Source organism: Crotalus tigris, unplaced genomic scaffold (assembly GCF_016545835.1).
Source record: "Crotalus tigris isolate CLP2741 ecotype Arizona unplaced genomic scaffold, ASM1654583v1 scf7180000019137.2069052, whole genome shotgun sequence".
Classification (NCBI taxonomy): Eukaryota; Metazoa; Chordata; class Lepidosauria; order Squamata; family Viperidae; genus Crotalus; species Crotalus tigris.
Genome location: NW_024097395.1, coordinates 504307 through 525264, shown reverse-complemented (window position 1 = coordinate 525264; position 20958 = coordinate 504307). Strand labels below are relative to the sequence as shown.

The following is a 20958-nucleotide window of genomic DNA, read 5'->3' as shown; positions in this document are numbered from 1 at the left end:
ATGGTCTTCAGCAAGAGTCCGAAAGCTCAGAAGACAAAAATCTCTAGCCACGGTGACCGACCCAGATTGGATCCTGCAACTTTCTACCAAGTAACATGCTTAGACACCAGAACATCTTCAGTCATGACTTGCCATGACTTAATTCACAAGATAATGTTTTTCTCCCATTAGTTTATTCCTTGTTTTGTCCATTAACCCATTTCCTTTGCCCAACATGCTGAACTGTAAACCAACTCTATGGATTGAATTAGCACATCCTACGTTTAAAAAGTGATTGACAGCTTTGTGGCCCAGCAGCTTGTGAGGACCTAGCCCATCCCTTTAAACTGGGGCCAGAAATGTATGTGCAAACAGTTTAAAAGCAATGAGTCCACCTTACTGTGCACAATCTGAATATTTGTGCTACATTTTGCAGGATTTGCATGCTTCCAAGTTGTTTCTAAAGTTAGCCCCAGTTAGAAAGAATTGCTACAATCCTGTTTAGTAACTGAAACCAGCCTTGTTTAAGATAACTCATCTGAGAATTTGACCTTCCAGGAGGAACATTAGATGAGCAGGCAGTAAGGTAGATTGCTATATTACAGTGTTTCTCAACCTTGCCTGTGAGATGTGTGGACTTTAACTCCCAGAGTGCTGGCTAGGGAATTCTGGGAGTTAAAATCCACACAATTGAAAGTTGCCAAGGCTGAGGAACATTTCTGTAGTTAATATATGAGGCGCTGTATCTGTGTTTTGCTTGGGATGCTGTAGCTAGTTAAAAAAGCACTGAAGAGACCTTTACCATCCTGGCTAGGAAATGGCTTGTTTGTATGATGCTGTTCATGGACTCTACCGAGAAAAGAAATTGCTCAATGGGAAAGGAAGCTAACTCTGGACTTTTGTACCGTTTACGTGCCTTTTCCATGAAAAACAATACCAAATTATATGTTGCAATGGAGAAGGGGTTTATTTGGAGGAAAGGTGAGAAGTCAGTTTAAAAGACATGTATTTGGATTTTTAAATAATAGGTTCTCCTTTCTTGTGGAAAGATACATCTTATGATTTGCTTCAGTTTTGTGGGCAAAGCACAGCTTCTGGTTCGTGCTGTTCCAGTTTGGATAACCCTTTATTATTTTTGTTGGGTTAGAAAGTGCTGACTCAGATTTGATTTTATAAGGGATGACATTTAAAAGAATGGGGGCTAATTATAGTTTCAACCATAGTTCCGCAGGAGAGGGCATCCATATTTCTATTAAATATTTCTGGAGCAATATGATGAGTCATTAAATACAACTTCTGCACTAAATACCCTGATTGCCTAACGATTAGGTGTTGGTAACTGAAATCACACGCACTCACACACACCATTCTTTCTCTCCCAAAATCTTTCTTGCATAAAACCAAAGAAATGTTGTTCTGAGTAATACATTAGCTGGGGTTGCCCAAGAATTGTAAAATGGCCTTTGGTTGCACAACATGTAAAAATGCAGTCTGGAAAATGTCTGTTATGCCTATGACAGAAATGTTACTTCTGTAAATACATAGACAAAAATAGTCAAAAAAGATGATAATATTTTTGATAGTGGCGAACAAAATATAATGGATGCTGACAATGAATCAAAAATATTTCATAGCCAGCTGGTGGATAGCTAGTATAGCACAGTGGACATAGATATTGAGAGACTCAAAATTCAGAATTAAGTTAGTTTGCTTCTCTTCAGACCATTGTGGATTTTTAATCCATACTTTCTTGTGGGGTTAATATGAAGATAAAGTGGGAATGGTTTTCAAAAATATAGATGGTTTTCTTTCAAGTAATGGCTTAGATTAGTGTAACCTGTTAGGAAACATATGATCACCCTAATACTTCATATACCTCTACAATTCAAATGCAAAAATGTGACTAAAAATTCTCTTTCTCATTTTAGTTGGAAAAAAAAATTAGTGTAAGTAACGAAGAAGTTTACATGCTCGGTAAACAATTGTATGAAAGAAATAATAATATAGATTGAATTCTGTCCTACCCTTGGCTCATATTCAAATGTTGCTACTTTAAAATTAAGAAATCTAATTTTGCATACAAATGGGAAAGAAAAGTCTCCTTTCAATTTCTTTTTTCCCCAATCAGATCAGGAAAAATAGGGGCTCCTGTAATAGTGCTACTATCAACCTTAGTTTGATATAAGAAAACTTTGGGGCTAAAAAAAGAAATGGGAATATATCAAGCCATAATTAATGTTGAGCAGATGGATAATTCAGAGTCAATCGTAGCTTCCAATAGGAAAATAATGATTAGCTAGCCCATCTGTCCTGCATTCTAGTAAAAAAAGGTTCAAGCAGCTTTGAAAGGTCCTGCTTTAATTGATTTACTAATAAATGAGTGTTAAGTGTTTTGGCTTATTCAGTTTCCAAGATTCTGTATATTAACTCCTTAGCTTCTTGACAAAAAGCTGAGCTAGAGAAATTCACTGTAAATCTTTCTGGGTCATACTCCTCTGTTAGAGATTTGATGGTTCAGAGAGAGGAAGAGAAAGATTTTAAATCTATACTCATTTGTGAGTTACAGGCTCATTAACTCTTATTTCCTGGAGAGCAGGTTGAAGATAATTTCTATAGGGGCACATTTTGTCCTCTGATTAACCAACCGAATTGGGACCAGTGTATCTTGGTGCAATTGGGCATTTCCTATTAGTTGAAAACACTCTGTTGTTAAGCCTTCTCCAGGCCTACCACAGGCAAACCTATTGTGGTATAAGAATTTAAGAGGAGGCTTTTTTGTCCCATATTTTGTTTCCCACAGGGAAAACCAGTTGTCTGTTAGGAAGTCCACATGGAAACTCTCATTTGGGTCCCATAGTTACTGAAATCTAAAGACTAGTAGTTACCGTTAGTTTAATCCTTTATGAATAGTCTAATCCTCTTCTAAAGTCCTTCATGGAAGGCTCAATTTCTGGAGATTACAAGTAAACATCCAAATATATAGGCAGTCCGTGACTTAACAACCATTTGTTTAGTAACCTTTCAAAGTTACAGAGATTTTGGACCCAATGTTGTTATAAGTCAAGGATTTATACTTGGTACTTGGTAGCAACATGGAGGTGGTTGTTGTTGCCATCTTATGGGATACACTTTCAACTTTTCAGTCTAGCTCATAACTTTTCTCTGGTGGTCTCCCATCTTAGTATTAAACAGGTCTGACTCTCCTTAACTTCCAAGCCCCAAAAAGATGGTTGGTGATATTCATTGGATCTTGTAGTGGTGAGTTCCACAGTTGAACTGTGCCGTCTTTATGGCAGCACTTTTGAGTGCTGATGCTAATGGTATGGAAAGTTGAATTGCCGTATTTGAAAGAGATAATTGATTTCCATGGAATGCTTAACCATAGTAGGCTGTGAATTGCAGTTGTGATCCTCGCACAGCACTATTGTGATTTAATTTATTTATTTAGGGCTACTAAACTTTAATCTTAATGCAGCGAGCCTGTACTTGATGTCTTAGATTACATTAAATGACTACAAATACAATTTAAAACACATGTACATATTTTAAATTATAAACAGACACTTAATAAAAGAATTCGGTAGAGCAAGATAGGCAAATGGCTTTTGAAACAGAGAATCCATCAACATATACAAGTAGTTCTTGACTTACAACAGTTCATTTAGTGACCGTTCAAAGTTACAATGGATCTGAAAAAAGTGACATGATCATTTTTCACACTTATGGCCATTGCCGCATTCCCATGGTCATGTGATTTACATTTGGATGCTTGACAACTGATTCATATTTCTGAGGGTTGCAATGTCCTGAGGTCATGTGATCACTTTTTGTGACCTTCTGATAAGCAAAGTCAATGGGAAAGCCAGATTCACTTAACAACCGTGTTATTAATTTAACAACTGCAGTGATTTAGTTAACAAACATGACAAGAAAAGTCATAAAATGGAGCAAAACTCACTTAACAAATTTCTTACTTAGCAACATAAACTTTGGGCTCATTGGTGGTTGTAAGTTGTATTTGAAATTCTCGAGAAAGTGAACATGATAATTTCCCTCAAACCATCACTAAAAAAGCCTGTTTGTGATCTCTATCAATGACGGTTAGATCTGGTCTTTAAAAGAAGCCACTCAGTTCAGTTTTCTATCAATGCAGCATTTAGGGAAATAGCTTTTACACGTTTAAATCAAACTGTGTTGCCCCTGCCATTTCCTTGCATACATTTAGTATCTTTTGGTCTCTTCGGTTCTCTCTAACATCTTCAGATCCTAGTTGTCTGAAAGAGCGAATTTTCTTTCTTTTTTTTTTAATTAAGTAAACTTTTATTTTGCAGATGACCTGGAAGAAATTAACACAATGGAAGAAGTGATGTTGGAATATGCTGTAATGAACAGAGAACTGAGTCATTATGTGCAAGCTGTTGAAGATACAGTAAATCAGGTAAATGTGGTTGATCTTTAGTCCAGCTTTTATAGCTTTCCCATGTCATGAAAGCAAACCGGAGTTTGAAACACTCTAATGATTAACGAATTGTATGAGATCACTTTTCTTCTCTCGACATGTGACAGATAGTGAATTAGGAACTGAGTCACAGAAGCCAGTACTGTATTCATATGTACCTTTTGTGTCTTAGAAGAGTGGCCAGTATCTGCCCTGCCCATGTGAGAACCATTAGTTTTCAGGGTTTTCTTGTGCCCTGTTTAATTTTTAAAGCTGATATTGGTGGTGGCTAAGGAAGATGTGGGAATTCTCTTATTTTTCCTTCCCTGTAACTTGGAATAAAAGTGACCTCCCTTAGAAGTGTGTCTAAAGCACTTTGAGTCAGAGGTTTTCAAAAATTTTAAAGTCACAGAACACATTCATTTAAAAACAAGTCCTTGAATTCCAGCTCAAGAGCTAAAGCGGTAGTGATGGTAAATTGGCTGACTTTAAATGAAGGTAGATGGGGTTTGTTCCTTGTCTCTCACAGGCCCCCATCAAACCCTCTAATCCAGGGATGTCAAACTCGTGACGTCGCGCGACGTATCAGAGCTTTTTCACCATTGCCGGCAATGGGGTGGGCGCGGCTCTGGTATGGTAACACCGGCCCGTGGGCCGGCAGTTTGACACCCCTGCTCTAATCTTAATTGTAGGAGTCAGTGGAACATAATTTGGAAAATGTCCTTTCAGTTACTCAGTATGTTATATGAGCTCAGCATTTGTTCTGTACCAACCCCTGGATTTTAACAAGTGACATACTTTTGCAAGCTTCTATAAAATTCTGGAACTGTTTCAGATATTTCAGTGGAATTATGAAGTACTCGAAATTGTGCAAAAAAAGAAAAAAAACCCTTGGGGTGGGGGAAAGGAGAGGTTATGAAAGCTATATAGCTATATATGGAAGATGAGAATTTAAAGAGAAGGAAAAAAATTCTGTGGTAGAATAAAGGGAAAGGTGAGTGACGGTGCTAGGAAACTTTAAGAACACCCAACTCCATCCATTCCCAATTCAGGACCACACTACTGTGAAGGGACTACAATTCACAGCCAGGAACCTAAGGAATTCTGGGAGTTGTAGTCTCAACACGTCTACAGGGAACCAAGTTGGGGATGTCTGAACTATTTAATGAGATGCAATTATAATATATGGAAATGAAGATTAGAGTTAGGGGAAGGAATATTAACAATTCAGAGACTTTTCTGATGATTTATAGCACCAAATCTGTTAGGGGCTTAGGTTTGGTTAAGAAGTTTGGATAACTTGAGATATTAGCAACCAGGTGGTATAGCAAAAACTGTAGGATTGATTGAAGCCAGAGATCAGAAAGTTGGGTTGGATAGATCAGAAAGCAGTGAGAGGCATGGAGGTGGGTTTGACATTGTGAAAAGAGCAGTAGCATGAAACATGCCAAAACTGTCTCTTCAGACATACTTTTTCAAAGTTTTACTGGCAAGCTGGATTAGTCCTTTCTTCTAGAGATTCCACAACCCTTAAGTGTCTTAAAGACTCTAATAATAAATTGAATAAAGAATTATTATCTTTGAATAAATTAAAAACTGGAACTTTTTAAGAAGAGACCGGACAGCCATTTGTCTGAAATGGTATAGGGTTTCCTGCCTGAGCAGGGGGTTGGACTAGAAGACCTCCAAGGTCCCTTCCAACTCTATGATAATGATGATGATGATATAAAGGAGCACATTTGTAGCTCAGGCTTGAAATGATGGGTCCTTGATACTCTCTGAACTTGATTATTTTCTTGCAGACGTTTCATTACCCAACTTGGTAACATCATCAGTGAACTGTATTGATGATGTTATTACCTAGTTTGAATGAAATCTTTGCAAATAAAATTTACCAAGCTTAGAGAGCATCAAGGACCCCTCATGAATAAGTCACTTAGCCTCTGTTCCATCGCACTGACCGAGAGGAAAGATCGTGACATTCTAGTTATAGATACGGTTGCCACAGATTGAGAAAGCTTTGCTGTTCGGTCAATTTTGGAAGCAAAGCCTTTGTCCTACAACATAAGGGGGAAGTGAAGGGCAAAGGCCCAGGGGCTGGTAGAAAAGCAGAACTGGCATTCCTGCTCTTTCATAGCCTTCAGCAAGGATGTTGGCAGAAAATGCCCTTTCTCCCTTGTTAATAAAAATCCCAAATTGTGATGTATTTTACATGGATGGGGATACCCAGGCTGTTTTGATGAAGAGCTGACCTTGGATAACCCTGTCAGCATGATTGCTTTACAGGAATCACATTTAGTGGCATTCATTATGAGCAGCCGCAGTAGCTGTTTTTGGCAGATTGGTGGGTGTTGAGTAAGTAATCATGAGATGTAATAGTAATAGTAGTAAAGTTGGAAGGGACCTTGGAGGTCATCTAGTCCAACCCCCTGCTCGGGCAGGAAACCCTACACCATTTCGGACAAATGGCTGTCCAGTCTCTTCTTAAAAACTTCCAGTGTTGGAGCATTTACTGCTTCTGGAGGCAAGCTGTTCCACTGATTAATTGTTCTCACTGTCAGGAAGTTTCTCCTTAGTTCTAGGTTGCTTCTCTCCTTGATGAGTTTCCACCCGTTGCTTCTTGTCCTGCCTTCAGGTGCTTTGGAAAATAGCTTAATTTGCTGGTTCCCAGAGCTGTGCATTTCTTTTTTTTTTTTCTTCTTCTTCCCTCTACCTCAAATAATCCTTCACCCTTGCTACTTATAAAACAATAAAAGGGTCTGTCGAAAATGAAAGATTGGTAGCAAAATGTATAGGTGCGTAGCTGAGAAAGCCAAGTTTTTGTTGACTTAAGATGTTGTAAGAGCAAAAGGGCAGGTGAGCCACACCAACATCCTCATTTGATTGACTCAGCACTCACTGAATAAGAAACAAGCAATTGCTGTTATATTTCTAACAATTGGCTTTGGGAACCCCTTTGTTTGAGCAGAAATGAAAGCTCCCTTCTGTGCTCCTTTTAGCTTACCTGGCAGGTAACCCACCTTCTGTTACTTCTCTTTTTCGATGGGCTTAGGTTATTTTTTATTTCTCCCTCCCTTTTTCTTCAGATTGATCAACATTAAATTAGTAAAATTAAGCAGTGGGCTTAAAGATCTCTTCATTTAGTGAAATTTTTAAAAAGGAGGAAAAAATTATATTTTATTTAAAATGTCACAAAGTGCAAACAAGCCAAGATTATACAGTAGTCCATTTTGCAGACTTCTTCAAGGGCGAGCCAGACAGATGTGATGGGATTGCAGTTGTCTGAATTTTCAACCTATCGTGAGAGCACCAGATTGGGGAAGTATGGGAAATATACAGAGATTTGCATACAGCTCTTACTATTCCAATAACCAGTAGCAAAAATTATTTTCATTTTTTTTCTTTCTCATGAGGCAGCATAAAGAGCAAAAATAAACTCAGGACAAAGGACAGGTAATCCTCGGCTTATGACTGCAGTTGGGACCAGAATTTTGGTCGTAAGTTGTAACAATCATAAGTCGAGGAACCCATTTCACTGGACTAGATTTTACGACTGTTTTTACAACAGTCATTAGGGGAATCATGTCGCATATGTGAACCCATTTCCCAGATGGGCATTTTTTGCTGGAAAAATGCTGCAAATCAAACAAAAAATGTCATAAATTGTGGCCATGTGACCATAGGATGCCACAACCAGTTGTAAATGTGAACCCGTTGTCACGTGCCCAAAATCACAGTCCTGTGAACACAGTGCGGGGGGGGGGGGGAAGGTGCCACAACATTTTACGAAGGCTAGAAGTACTTTATGGGCCATAAAGCAACCTTTCCAAGGCTGTTTTGCCCCATTTGTAACTCCAAACAGTTGTTTAATGATAGGTCGTAAGTCAAGGAGTACCTATCACACATATGGAATTTTTTATGCAGCTGTTAGTTAATCAGAGATGGCTGAGATCTGTATTAAAGATCATATACTTGAAGAAATCTGATTGTAGCACTTTTTCAAATTAAGATTTTGTTAAGGAAAATATACTTTCTTTGATAATGACCAATTGAGTATATGGGTTACAGTGTTCACTGTAGTACAGTGTACAGGTAGTCTTCAACGTAAGATCACAATTGAGTCAAACATTTCTGTTGCTAATGAGACAGTTGTTAAGTGAATTTTGCCCCATTTTATGACCTTTCTTGCCATAGTTGTTAAGTGAATCACTGCAGTTGTTAAATTAGTAACATGTTTGTTAAGTAAATCTGGCTTCCCTACTGACTTTGCTTGTCAGAAGTTCGCAAAAGGTGATCACATGGCCCCAGGACACTGCAACCGTCATAAATGTGAGCCAGTTGCCAAGCGTCTGAATTTTGATCACATGATCATGGGGATGCTACAACAGTTGTAAGTGTGAAAAACAGTCATAAGTCACTTTTTTCAATGTCGTTGTAACTTCGAACAGTCACTAAATGAACTGTTGTAAGTCGAGGACTACCTGTATTTGCAGGTATATTTTCATCATACTGTTTCTTTTAACTGTCATGATATCAACCAGCAAATGTAGCATAATGATTTTGCCTGGCTTTATGGCATCACTATCTGCAGTATGGCTTCCTCCTATGAGTACTAAATTCAATGTTTTTATTATTTATTTTTTACCACCCTTGAAATGAACTGTGTGTCTTTACGATAACTTGTACTGAAACATCCTAAAATTGTAGTAAAGTTTCTAAACGAAAAGAAGTCGGCAATAGTTTCATAATATAATAGATGGGGTACAAAGAGAATTTAGATACATAGGTAGTCCTTGACTTACAACCCTTCATTTAGTGACCATTCGAAGTTATAATGGTACTGAAAAAAGTGACTTATGACCATTTTTCACTTATAATCACTGAGCATCTTCATGGTCACGTGATCAAAATTTGGATGCCTGGTTCATATTTATGAAGTCACAGTGTCCCAAGTTCATGTGAACACCTTTTACATCCTTCTGACAAGAAAAGTTAATTGGGAAGCCAGATTCATTTAACAATTGTGTTAAACAACTTAACAACTTCAGTGATTCACTTAACAACTGTTGCAAGAAAGGTTGTAAAATTGAGCAAAATTCACTTAACTGTCTCGCTTAGCAACAGAAATGTTGGGCTCAATTGTGGTCCTAAGTTGAGGACTACCGGTATTATTCTACAGATGAGAGCAAACACTTGACTGAGAAGTAGGATTTATTTGCATTTAAGTTGCAATAGTACAATTTTGAATAATGTAATATTCAAATTACTGTGGCTCAAAATTCAGTTAAAGTGAGGTTAACATATACACAGTTGTGGTTTTTGACAATCTCTGTACATAATGGAGACATGGAAAGTTCTGTCGAAGTATAAATTTTAAAAAGAAGTATACATTTTGTAAAGAATATACTCAGTATATTAACAAACAGTATAATTTGTAAAAAGAAGAGACTTGCTATTTACTTTAGAGCAAAAATTTAATGCAATTGAATGACATGAATGTGGTCGTAGCAACATTAAAAGGATAAGATGTTGGAATGCCTGAATGTATGACAGTTTTTTTTTTGTTTGCTTTCTATACTCTGATTTTATTAACCATAAATTTAAATCATAAGCACACTCTCCTTATCCTTTACTGTATTATTTCATTAATATACATATTAGTGAAAAGAATTACCAATTAGATGTTTGAATATGATTAAGAATAGATTGCTAGAAACAGAAGTATTATTATAACTAGATAGATAGGATTTGTAATCAGAATATCATATCTTGGTATGAAAAGGGAAATAAGAATAGGTTAAGAACTTTGAATAAGGGAAGCTTTTGGTTACCCAAACATAACTTGTTCTGAAATTATAAATGATTGGGATATTTTGAACATAGATGGGGAATTAAAATTAAAAAAAGCGAAAATAGGATATAGACTGAATAAATGGGATATTGAGTGCAAATGCAATTAAGATATTACTTTGGTTAGAAAAAATATTATAAACTGATATTATTGACACTATTAGAAAAATGTAACAGATGTTGATACGCAGTTGTATATTTACTCACAACAATAAGAATTGTATTTGCTTAGTGTGAAAAAATGTGTATTACCAGAAGAAGAGAGGATGTACTGGAGGGTGTAATATTGGATTTAGTTTGAAGAAGCTTACATGTACCACGGAATTACTAATGGACTTAGTCATCATGTTGTCTATTAGGCACTTGATTGTAAAAATAGAAAATTAATATTATATATATATATATATATATATATATATATATATATATATATATATATTTCTGCTTAAAAACATTTCATTGCCTATTTCCATTGAGTTGGAATCAATTTTCCATAGAAATATCACTTCAAATGGAGCAATCTGAATAATGCAATCATTTTGTAGGATCCATTAATCGCAGTAATCAGGACTTACCTATAATCTGCAACCAACTTTCCCTCTTTGCACACTGGGAATTGCAATCTAAATACCTCCAACAGTGCCAGAGTTTTAGTGTCTTAAAACTGGACATGTTGGATGTTCTTAGGAAGTTAGAAGATAGCTTACTAAAAGGTGCAGCAGTTGACCTTCTCTCTCTCATTATTGACCAGTTAATTACAAAGTGTGTTACTGGAATCAATTTCCTATTATATAATTGGAGAAGACAATATTCCATATCTGGGAGATGGAAGGGACAAGAAAAGCATGTTGTTAAGAAGTGCTGATGCATTTTTGATGCTAGCCGTACAATTTGCCACCCTGTGGGTGGTGTGTGTGTGTGTGTGTGTGTGTGTGTGTGTGTGTGTGTGTGTGAATGTGTAAAAGTATGAGCAATCAAATGATAGGGTGGTGGTATGATGCAAGAGATTGGTTGGCTGCTGAATGGGCAATAGCTTGGGTGGTGCTAGGATTCTTCATGCAAATGCAACTTCTGGTGGGAAATTTGCTAACACTTCCTCAGTAGTCTTTGTTGTATAACACTTGGAACCTGGAAGTTTTGCAAACCATATCCAGATAGGAATCACTTTGCATGCGGAGGAAGAAGACAAAAAGGGAAGCAAATGAGTGATATAGAGGAACTCATCTTGACCGATATGAGAATGGAGATTATTACCAAGGAAGACTATTGAAACCAAATTGTTCTCGTTTCCACAAATGTTGGAAGTTTTACATGCAAAATAATTTAATACGTATGTGCAGTCCTCGACTTACATTAGTTCATTTAGTGACTGAAGTTACAACAACACTGAAACAAGTGACTTATGCTGGTTAACAACCATTGCAGCATCCTCATGTTCACGCGATTCATATTTATGACAATTGCAGTGTCCCTGGGTCATGTGATTGCCTTTTGCGACTTTCTGACAGGCAAAATCAATGGGGAAGCCAGATTCACTTAACAACCATGTTTTTAACAACTGCAGTGATTCACTTAACAACTGTGGCGAGGAAGGTCCTAAAATGGGGCGAAATTCACTTAACATGTTCTGCTTAGCAATGGAAATTTGGGGCTCAATTGTGGTTTTAAGTTAAGGACTACCTGGACTATCTTTTGCCATGGAAAATAGAGACAAGGACTCTAGGATGTATTGTAGAAAAAAGGCTGTATTTATTTGAACAATTGATTGCTCATCTGGAATCCCTTTTTTAAAAAAGACGTTTGGTCATTTAAATCAGAAGTGGGCAATTTTCAACTCAGGGCCACATCAGATCCCTAAAGCATTTTCTGTGCTCCTAAACTGTGGTTGCTGTTAATTGACAGTGCAATTTATTCCTATTTTAAAGTAAAAATAGCTGTAAACTCTAAAATAGACGTAGCACACTTTAAGAAAACAACAACCATAAACTCCCAAAATGGTTCCCCAAACCTTAGATTTCTCACTTCTGATTTAAATGCCTCAGTATGCATGTGTATAATGATTGCAACCCTTTTGGGTCAGTGGGCACGGGCTGATTTTGGTTTGTGGATGGCCTTCCCCATTAAAGGAATGATTGCTTGGGTCTCAAAGCATTGGTTTATCACAGTGATTTTCAAACTTGGTTACTGAAAGATGTGTGGACTTCAGCTTTCAGAATTTCCCGAGTCCATGGTGACTGGGGAAATTCTGGGAGTTGCAGTCCACACGTCTTCCAGTTGCCAAGTTTGAAAAACACTGGTTTATCAGAAGGCAAGCTGGATATACTTCATCAGTTTGTTGCTTCTTTGGAATACAAGGAAAATCTTGGAAGAAAAATGATATCAGAAGCTATTGTTTTGCTTGGTAGTGTGCTTGGTTTTTTAAAATTTAGTTTAAAATTATGTAAGCTTAAAAAGAATGGGAAGGGATAGACAAAGACATAAGGAGAGTTTTTTTTATGAGCACAGGGAGTTTAGAAATGTGAAAACAAACAAACAGATAAATACCACTGATACAATGTTGGAGATCTCAGATTTGCCACTAAGTTAAATAGTTGCAATAAGTGGAAAGATTATGCAGAAAATATTGAATACTTTCTTGAGATGTTACTGTCTCAAATTCTGCTCTGGTGCTTTTACAGTTGGTTTAATGGTTATAATATCCCACATGCACACCAGTTTTCCCAGTCCTAAGTAATGTAAAGACTTAGAGATGGTTTTATTTTAAGATGCATTTTTTTCCAGATTTTTTTTTTCTGCTTTAACATTTAGTAGTAACTTTGCTTTGCATCCTTACTTTCAGTTTTGAAAATGGGAGAGGGCTACAACTGAACTTTCTATTACCGTTTTCCTTTTTATGCAGGGGAGCGTTACAGCTTTTTTTTAAAAAAAATCCCTTCAATCTTTCAGTAAATGTGACATGCTGAAAAATCCTTCCAGCTCTGAGGCACTAAAGCTGCTTTCCCAAAAATTTGGCTCTTTTTGTAAACTTAAAGCCCCTGCAAGCTTCATTTTCCAAATCCAGTCTGCCTACATTTCTGAATTCCTAAAGCTCTGAAAGAGGTAAAATCCCTTCCTGTCCTTATACAGTCTATGAGTAGCTGATCTTATTTATTTTAAGGTGGATATTGCTGAGGAAGTTCTGCAACTTGCAGACTTGCATTCTGAATGTTTCAGCATTTGCCATCTCCATTTTGAAGATGGAATTAAAAATGGTTTAATGCCGGGAGAAGTTCTCCTGAGGAAAATCCAGCTGATATTAAGGAAGAGATGGCAACTGAATAACCTTGTTGTTAGTTGCGAAGTCGTGTCCGACCCATCGCGACTCCATGGACAATGTTGGAAACAGCGAAGGCTCTCCGAAGCTCCTTATCTGCTCCCCCAAGTCCTAATTCCCTCATCAGCAAAAGAAAAATGATTAAGAAAGTAACAAGAATGTCACAGTAGATTACAGGTAGTCCTTGACTTACAACCCTTTGTTTCGTGACCATTTGAAGTTACAATGGCACTGGAAAAAGTATCTGTGTCTGTTTTTCACAATTACTACTGTTGCAGCGTCCCTGTGGCCATGTGCTCAAAATTTGGATGTTTGAAAACTGACTCATATTTATGACAGTTGCAGTGTCCTGGGATCATGTGATCATCAGGCTTAGAATACAGGAGGATCTGGACAGACTTGAACACTGGGCGCTATCTAACAAAATGAAATTCAATAGTGAAAAAAGTAAGGTTCTACATTTAGGCAAGAAAAACCAAATGTACAGGTATAGTATAGGGGGTACCTTGTTCAATAGTAGTAACTGTGAGAGGGACCTCAGAATCCTAGTGGGCACTCACATAAATATGAGCCAGCAGTGTGCTGCAGCTGCCAAAAAAGGCCAACACAGTACTAGGCTCCATTAACAGAGGGATAGACTCAAGATCACGTGAAGTATTATTGCCGCTTTACAATGCCTTGGTAAGGCCACACTTGGAATACTGCATCCAGTTTTGATCACCACAATGTAAAAAAGATGTTGAGACTCTAGAAAGAGTACAGAGAAGAGCAACAAAGATGATTAGGGGACTGGAGGCTAAAGCATTAAGGAAAGGCTGCTAGAATTGGGTATGTCTAGTTTAATGAAGAGAAGGATGAGGGGGGACATGATAGCAGTGTTCCAATATCTGAGGGGCTGCCACAAAGAAGAGGGCGTCAAACTATTCTCCAAGGCGCCTGAAGGTAGGACAGGAAGCAATGGATGAAAACTAATCAAGGAGAGAAGCAACCTGGAACTAAGGAGAAACTTCCTGACAGTTAGAACAATTAATCAGTAGAACAACCTGCCTCCAGAACTCATGAATGTTCCAACACTGGAAGTTTTTAAGAAGAGCCTGGACAGCCATTTGTCTGAGGTGGTATGGGGTTTCCTGCCTGAGCAGGGGGTTGGACTAGATGACCCCCAAGGTCCCTTCCAACATTATTATTATTATTATTATTATTATTATTATTATTATTATTATTATTATTATCATCATCATCATCATCATCATCATCATCATCATCATCATCATCATCATTATCATCATCATTATCATTATCACTATTATCTTTTTCGATCTTCTGACAAGCAAATTCATTGGGAAAGCCAGATTCATTTAATATCTGGGTTAGTGTCTTAACCACCGCAGTGATTCACTTAACAACTTGGGCAAGAAAGGTCGTAAAATAGGGCAAAACCTATTTATTGTCTTGCTTAACCACAAAATTGTTGCGCTCATTTGTGATTGTAAGTCGAGGACTACCTATATATTTGACAGGTGAGTTGGGCCAGCTTTCTTTCAGGAAGACATGGTTGCCAAAACTGACTACCCTTGAAGAGCTTCTCAGCAGTATTATGAGGTATTGGCCTAGGAGTGTTTTATCATGTATTTATAAAAGTTTGATAAAAAGGGAACAATTCTGATAAATTGAGAAAATAGAATCTTACATTACCATTGGCTAGGCTTCGTTTTTTAATTTTCTTTTTCCTCTTCAAACATATTTTCTGTAAACCCTTAGCACGCTGTTTTGTTGAATGACTAATGCATATTAGTGGATTTGTGTTCAGTTCTGAGTCACCACTTTGTTTTATTATGACTGAAATCCCTATAGAATGAAATATTGTAGAGGACTTTAACCTTTTGTTCCAGGAATGTATTTTGACATCGTGGTTCTGTGTCAACAATGCTTTTTTTGTGGGACATTTTAGCTGATGAAAAAAAAAATAGAACATTTTTGTAATAGTTTACTTTCACTTTTTAATAGAAAAAGATGACCCAAACCGTATGGAATAATCATTGTGGGAGACATACTTGTTTTTACACTAGCACTAGCCCTGGAATACAGCCCACTTCTGATAATTTAGTTTCAGACCAGGATCCAGAAAACATTTAGCTCATTTAGCACACCTGCAAATTGACTTTCCATCTTAGAACCATAGCTTTTCCCAGCCAACAGGTGTCTGCTTTTCTCTGGCTATATTAGGAAAAGAGACTCTTAAAAATACTGTTTAAAGTCTTTAAAAACATAGCAAGCTCCATTAAGAAAGAGTTCCTATCCAGGACAAAGTTGGATAAATATGTGATATATGTCAAATGTGTGATATTTCATGATAAAAAGCAAGTTGTCCATTGAAAGATATTGGGTAATTCACAGCAATAATGAATGGGGTAAATCCTTATATTTTTTTTTAATTTTTAACCTAGTTAAATAATAGTTAATTCAGTTCTTTTTCAAAGTCATTCATTCATTCATTCATTCTCTATAGCCAAATGCTGTTCCTTGGAATTATGCATTATAACATTGGTTGTGAGGTATGTTAAAGATATAGTTTGTACCAAATTTCATAGTCCCATTCATGTAGTTTTGTTGGAAATGACAGAGAAGTGGATTTGTTTGAAATTTTCTGATGGCCTTCAATCTAAGAATTAACCAGATCTGAGCATGCTTTGTCTTTCAAAATCAGACTGAGTGGTTAGGTGCTACCATCCAGTTGGGCATGACACAGGGTGAGCTAGAGAGACAATTTGCTGATGTGGTCAGGTGTGCCAGAGAGTCAGTTTGATGTAGTGGTTAAGGCATCAGCCTAGAAACTGGGTGACTGTGAGTTCTAGTCGTGCTGTAGACGCAAAGCCAACTGGGTAACTTAGGGCCAATCTCCCTCGCTCACTCCCTTTCTCAAGCTTAGGAAGAAGGCAAGGACAAAACACTTCTGAAAATCTTGCCAAGACAACTGCAGGTCCAGATAGTTGCCAATAGTCAACACTGACTTGAAGGTATGCGCGTGTGCACAGAGACATGGTCGGCTAAGTAATTATTACTTACCCATTGAATGTCATGCTAAATCCCTATTGCCATTCTGGACCAAATTCAGCCTTTTTCTATATATAGTCATAGTCATTCCTGAGGCAGGGGGTCAGGGGGATGAAGACACTGCAATGCAAAATCTGATGTTTAAGTTAATTGCATGCAAACATCATGGCCCAAGTACAAAATGGCAGCCATATGTCATGACATTTCAGTGCACATTTTATCATTCTGGTGTCATGATGGTTAGTAACAGAGACATTCCCATGTTATTTTTCCCATTGTCTTGATACAATATAGAAACAGTTTTCCAAACCTATAAGCACCGTAATTTTTTTTAAAAAAAAATACTTGGGCCTGATATCTAACCTAGACATTGTTTTTCTTAATGTTTGTCCTGCATGGATCAGGGTTGGCTTGCCTTAGAGCAATACTCACATAGCTCTTAGTATAAAGCAATTGATGGACAACATGACTTTAGAAATTGTGGGTTCTAGATCATTGGAGGAAGAAATTGGACAACCATTTGTCTGAAATGGTATAGGGTTGGATAAGGCCTCCAGGGTCCCTTCCAACTCTATCATTTTGTTATTCTGTTAGAATTAGAATGTGCCTCCTAGTTCCTACTCCAACATCTTACCTGTTATCCCACATGGACTCTTCCATGGTGTTCAATGCTATTCCATCTAAATCCAGACTATTTTTGTATGACTAGATTCCAAATACAGGTAATCCTTGACCTACGACCATAATGGACTTTGCCCATTATAGTCATAAGTTGTGATGGTTGTAAAATGGGTCACCTACACCAGGGGACCTTTCTCCACAAAACCAATCCCTGGTGCCCAAAAGGTTGGGAGTCTACGTGACCAGCCCAATTTTATAATCTTTTTTGCAGCAGTTGTTAAGCAAATGCTGCAGTCAATAAATAAACCAATTGTTCACTCTGGGATGTTTTGCCAAAACCCAGAAATAAATGCCCTTTTTCTTTTTTTACCAAAGGTTATAAAATGTAGTCACATGATTGCAGGATGCTGCAAATGGCCATAAGTGTGGGCTGGTTGCTGAGCACCCAAAATGCAGTCACATGACTGTGGATGAGAGTGGCTGTTGGAAGTTCGGCTTGTAAGTATCCCAGGAGAGGTCCGTCATAACTTGGAACGGTCTCTAAGTGACCAATTGTAAGTTGAGGACTACCAGTACCATGTTTGTATAAAGTATTCTGGAGGCCTTGAGACTCAGGGAATTCAGAAACCCTCTGCAAAGAGTACTCAGATCAAACAAATACTAATTAAACTGAATTTTAAGCTTGAAATTTAAAATTAAATAGTTTATTTTTAATTCATGTATTGAATTTATATGCTATCCATCTTATTGTTGAGCACGTCTGGACTCAACTGATTAAACACATGATTATTCCATATGGATTTAATGATTTTCTCTTTATGCCATCCTAAAAACTACATTTTGTTGGAAAATTTTCAAGGAATTCTTGGCATCAGGTCCAAGATTTGGAGGTGGACACATGTAGTCCTAGCCTACATCTATGTAGACTGATATTGCACATTGAAAATTATAGAAACTAATAGGCCACGTTGAAGAAGTTGAGTATGCTCTCTACAATGGATATGTTTGGGGCCAATATTTGGCTTTGGTTCATTTTTCCATCCTCTTCCCTTATTCCCTGGGAATAATTTTTTAATCTGAATTTTCCCAATGCTGAGTTTACCACACACATTGAGAAATTCAGGAAAGGCTGATATAATGCTATCTGGAGCCGTCATGGATTTCAACTTGCATATGTTTTGCAAGAATTATTGCTTAAAGTATACGAGGGATTATACTTATATGGAGAAGATATTTTCTGGAGAAATAAGACAGATAAGAGGATGAATAATAAAGCAATTGACAAAACCAAAAAAAAAAAAAAGGAAAGGAAGGGAAGGGAAAGGAAAGGAAAGGAAAAGTTGGAGAAACTAAGAGACAGTTGCTCTTCTTTCCTCTTCTTTCACTCTTCTTTCCTGTGAAAAGAAGAGTGAAAAGTCTTGACTTCTGTGGAATCCTTGATGCTCTCTGAACTTACAGACATTTTATAACCCAATTAGATAACATCAGTGAAATGGAATGGAATGGAATAGAATAGAATAGAATAGAATAGAATAGAATAGAATGTAGAATAGAATAGAATAGAATAGAATAGAATAGAATGTAGAATAGAATAGAATAGAATGTAGAATGTAGAATAGAATAGAATAGAATAGAATGTAGAATAGAATAGAATAGAATAGAATGTAGAATAGAATAGAATAGAATAGAATAGAATAGAATAGAATAGAATAGAATAGAATAGAATAGAATAGAGCTGGAAGGGACTTTGGAGGTGTTCTAGTCTAGCCCCCTGCTCAAGCAGGAGAACCTATACTATTTCAGACAAGTGACTGTCTAGTCTCTTCTTAAAAATCTCCGGTGATGGAGTGCCCACGATTTCTGAAGGCAAGCTGTTCCATGGTTAATTGTCCTCACTGTTAGGAAGTTTCTCCTTCATTCCAGGTTGCTTCTCTCTTTGGTCAGTTTCTAACCATTGTTTCTTGTCTTGCCCTCTGATGCTTTGGAGAATAGTTTACCCTCTTCTTTGTGGCAGCCCCTCAAATACTGGAATACTGCCTTCATGTCGCCGAAACAAATATATATTGTTACCTACTTGTCAGATCAGTACCAGGATATGTACTGATGATATTACTTAGTCAGGTAATGAAATGTCTGCAAGCAAAGAACCAAGAGGGCAACAAGGATTCCACAGTTCAACACTGAGCTACAGTTATTCTCTTCTATTGATTTGGGGCCTCCTGCATATGTACGTGGTGAGTGTTTGTGTGTGTATGATTGTGGTTTCCCAAAATGCATGTGCATTTTTGTATTGACTGAACACAAACAGCCAAAAGATGTCTATTGGAATATAAATACACCTGGACCACAAAGAGATAGGTGATTGCAGTGAAGTGTTAGGAAATAGATATGAAGAGAGCATTAGTAAGTCAAGTTGAAGACCTTTCTCGCTCAGCATCCTGTTTTCTGGATGCTTCTGAGAACCAGATGTTTCTATGATTTTTGCAAACAGAGCATAAAGGTAGTTGCAATCTATAACCACCATTTTTTGGTTCACAGCACCTTTAGTGGCTCAATAATTTTTTCACTGGTTCCTACGTCAATACCTAACCGTTCCATTTGTAAAGTTGTAAGGTTCAAATTTACTATGACCCCCCAGTGCCCCCTGTGAGTTCATGTGAAATAGGAAGTGCATGTTGTTACTGTGCCTTGTACTTGGCTTAGTTACTTTAAACCACTTAAGCCAATAATTCTCAATTGCTATCTAGTGCCTTTTTGGCATTTTCAAGAAAGTTACAAGTCCTGGAGCTTTGAAAAGAAATTCTTCTCATCTCTCATCTCTCCAGCTAGCACTTTTAATTTAATTTATTTTTCTTTTCCACTTGAAAATATAAAACATTACAGTATAATACTATAGCACAGGAAAAAAACAACAATGGAATACATTTATAGACTGGTACTATTCATGTCATTTTTAATGCAAAAAAGGTATGAAAAAAGAGATATACGCAGAAGGAAGGAAGGAAGGAAGGAAGGAAGGAAGGAAGGAAGGAAGGACTTATATAATATGGAGCTACCTTTTCTGGTTGGGGACTAAGGGCTACATGGAGAACCACAGAGCAAATTGACTAGAAACTTGTCATGCATATAGACGGAATGTTCAGATTTTCCTTGGGGTGGAATTTCATTTCCCTCCCTTCATTTTCTTTTTTAAAAAGTCTACTTAAGACTTTCTATTATAGTTTTATCCAGCTGGGGTTGGAGAAAATTGTGGGAACCCACAGAAGTTTGGGGCTTCACATGCCCGTCTTAAATCTTATAGTCTTTTACTATACTGTATGTTAATGTCGATATTCCCAGACCAGATAATATATTTTGCCTTTTGGCAACAAGCTACATCTCTTAATTAGTTCTGGCTTTTTTAATCTTGAAGTTTGTCTTGTTTGAACATTTTCCTTGAGGGTTTGGGTGAAAATCTTGAAGATGAAAATGTCAAAATCTCACGGAACCTCTGGGGTGAAAACATGGAAATCTTGAATTTCAGTCACTTAACATAATATTATATATAGGTTTTATTGGAGGGATATCTGCAGTAATTGAGTAATGGCACTTGCATTTTAAGAAGCTCCTGGCTACTTCAAAAGGATATATCAACGCATATACATGACTCCAGTTTCATACCAAGGAGTGTTACTCCTCCCTCTCTGCATATCTGACTTGTAGA

The 20958-nt window shown here is 37.2% G+C and overlaps 1 protein-coding gene across 1 annotated transcript in view; it reads left to right on the top strand.

The window, feature by feature from the left end:
* Nucleotides 1-20958, top strand: part of NSMCE2 (NSE2 (MMS21) homolog, SMC5-SMC6 complex SUMO ligase) — a 251358-nt gene that overhangs the window by 25744 nt on the left and 204656 nt on the right. Inside the window, exon 3 of the mRNA XM_039359834.1 lies at nt 4311-4417. Within this exon, the coding sequence (XP_039215768.1) occupies nt 4311-4417 (107 nt within the window). The remainder of the gene's footprint in view (nt 1-4310; nt 4418-20958) is intronic.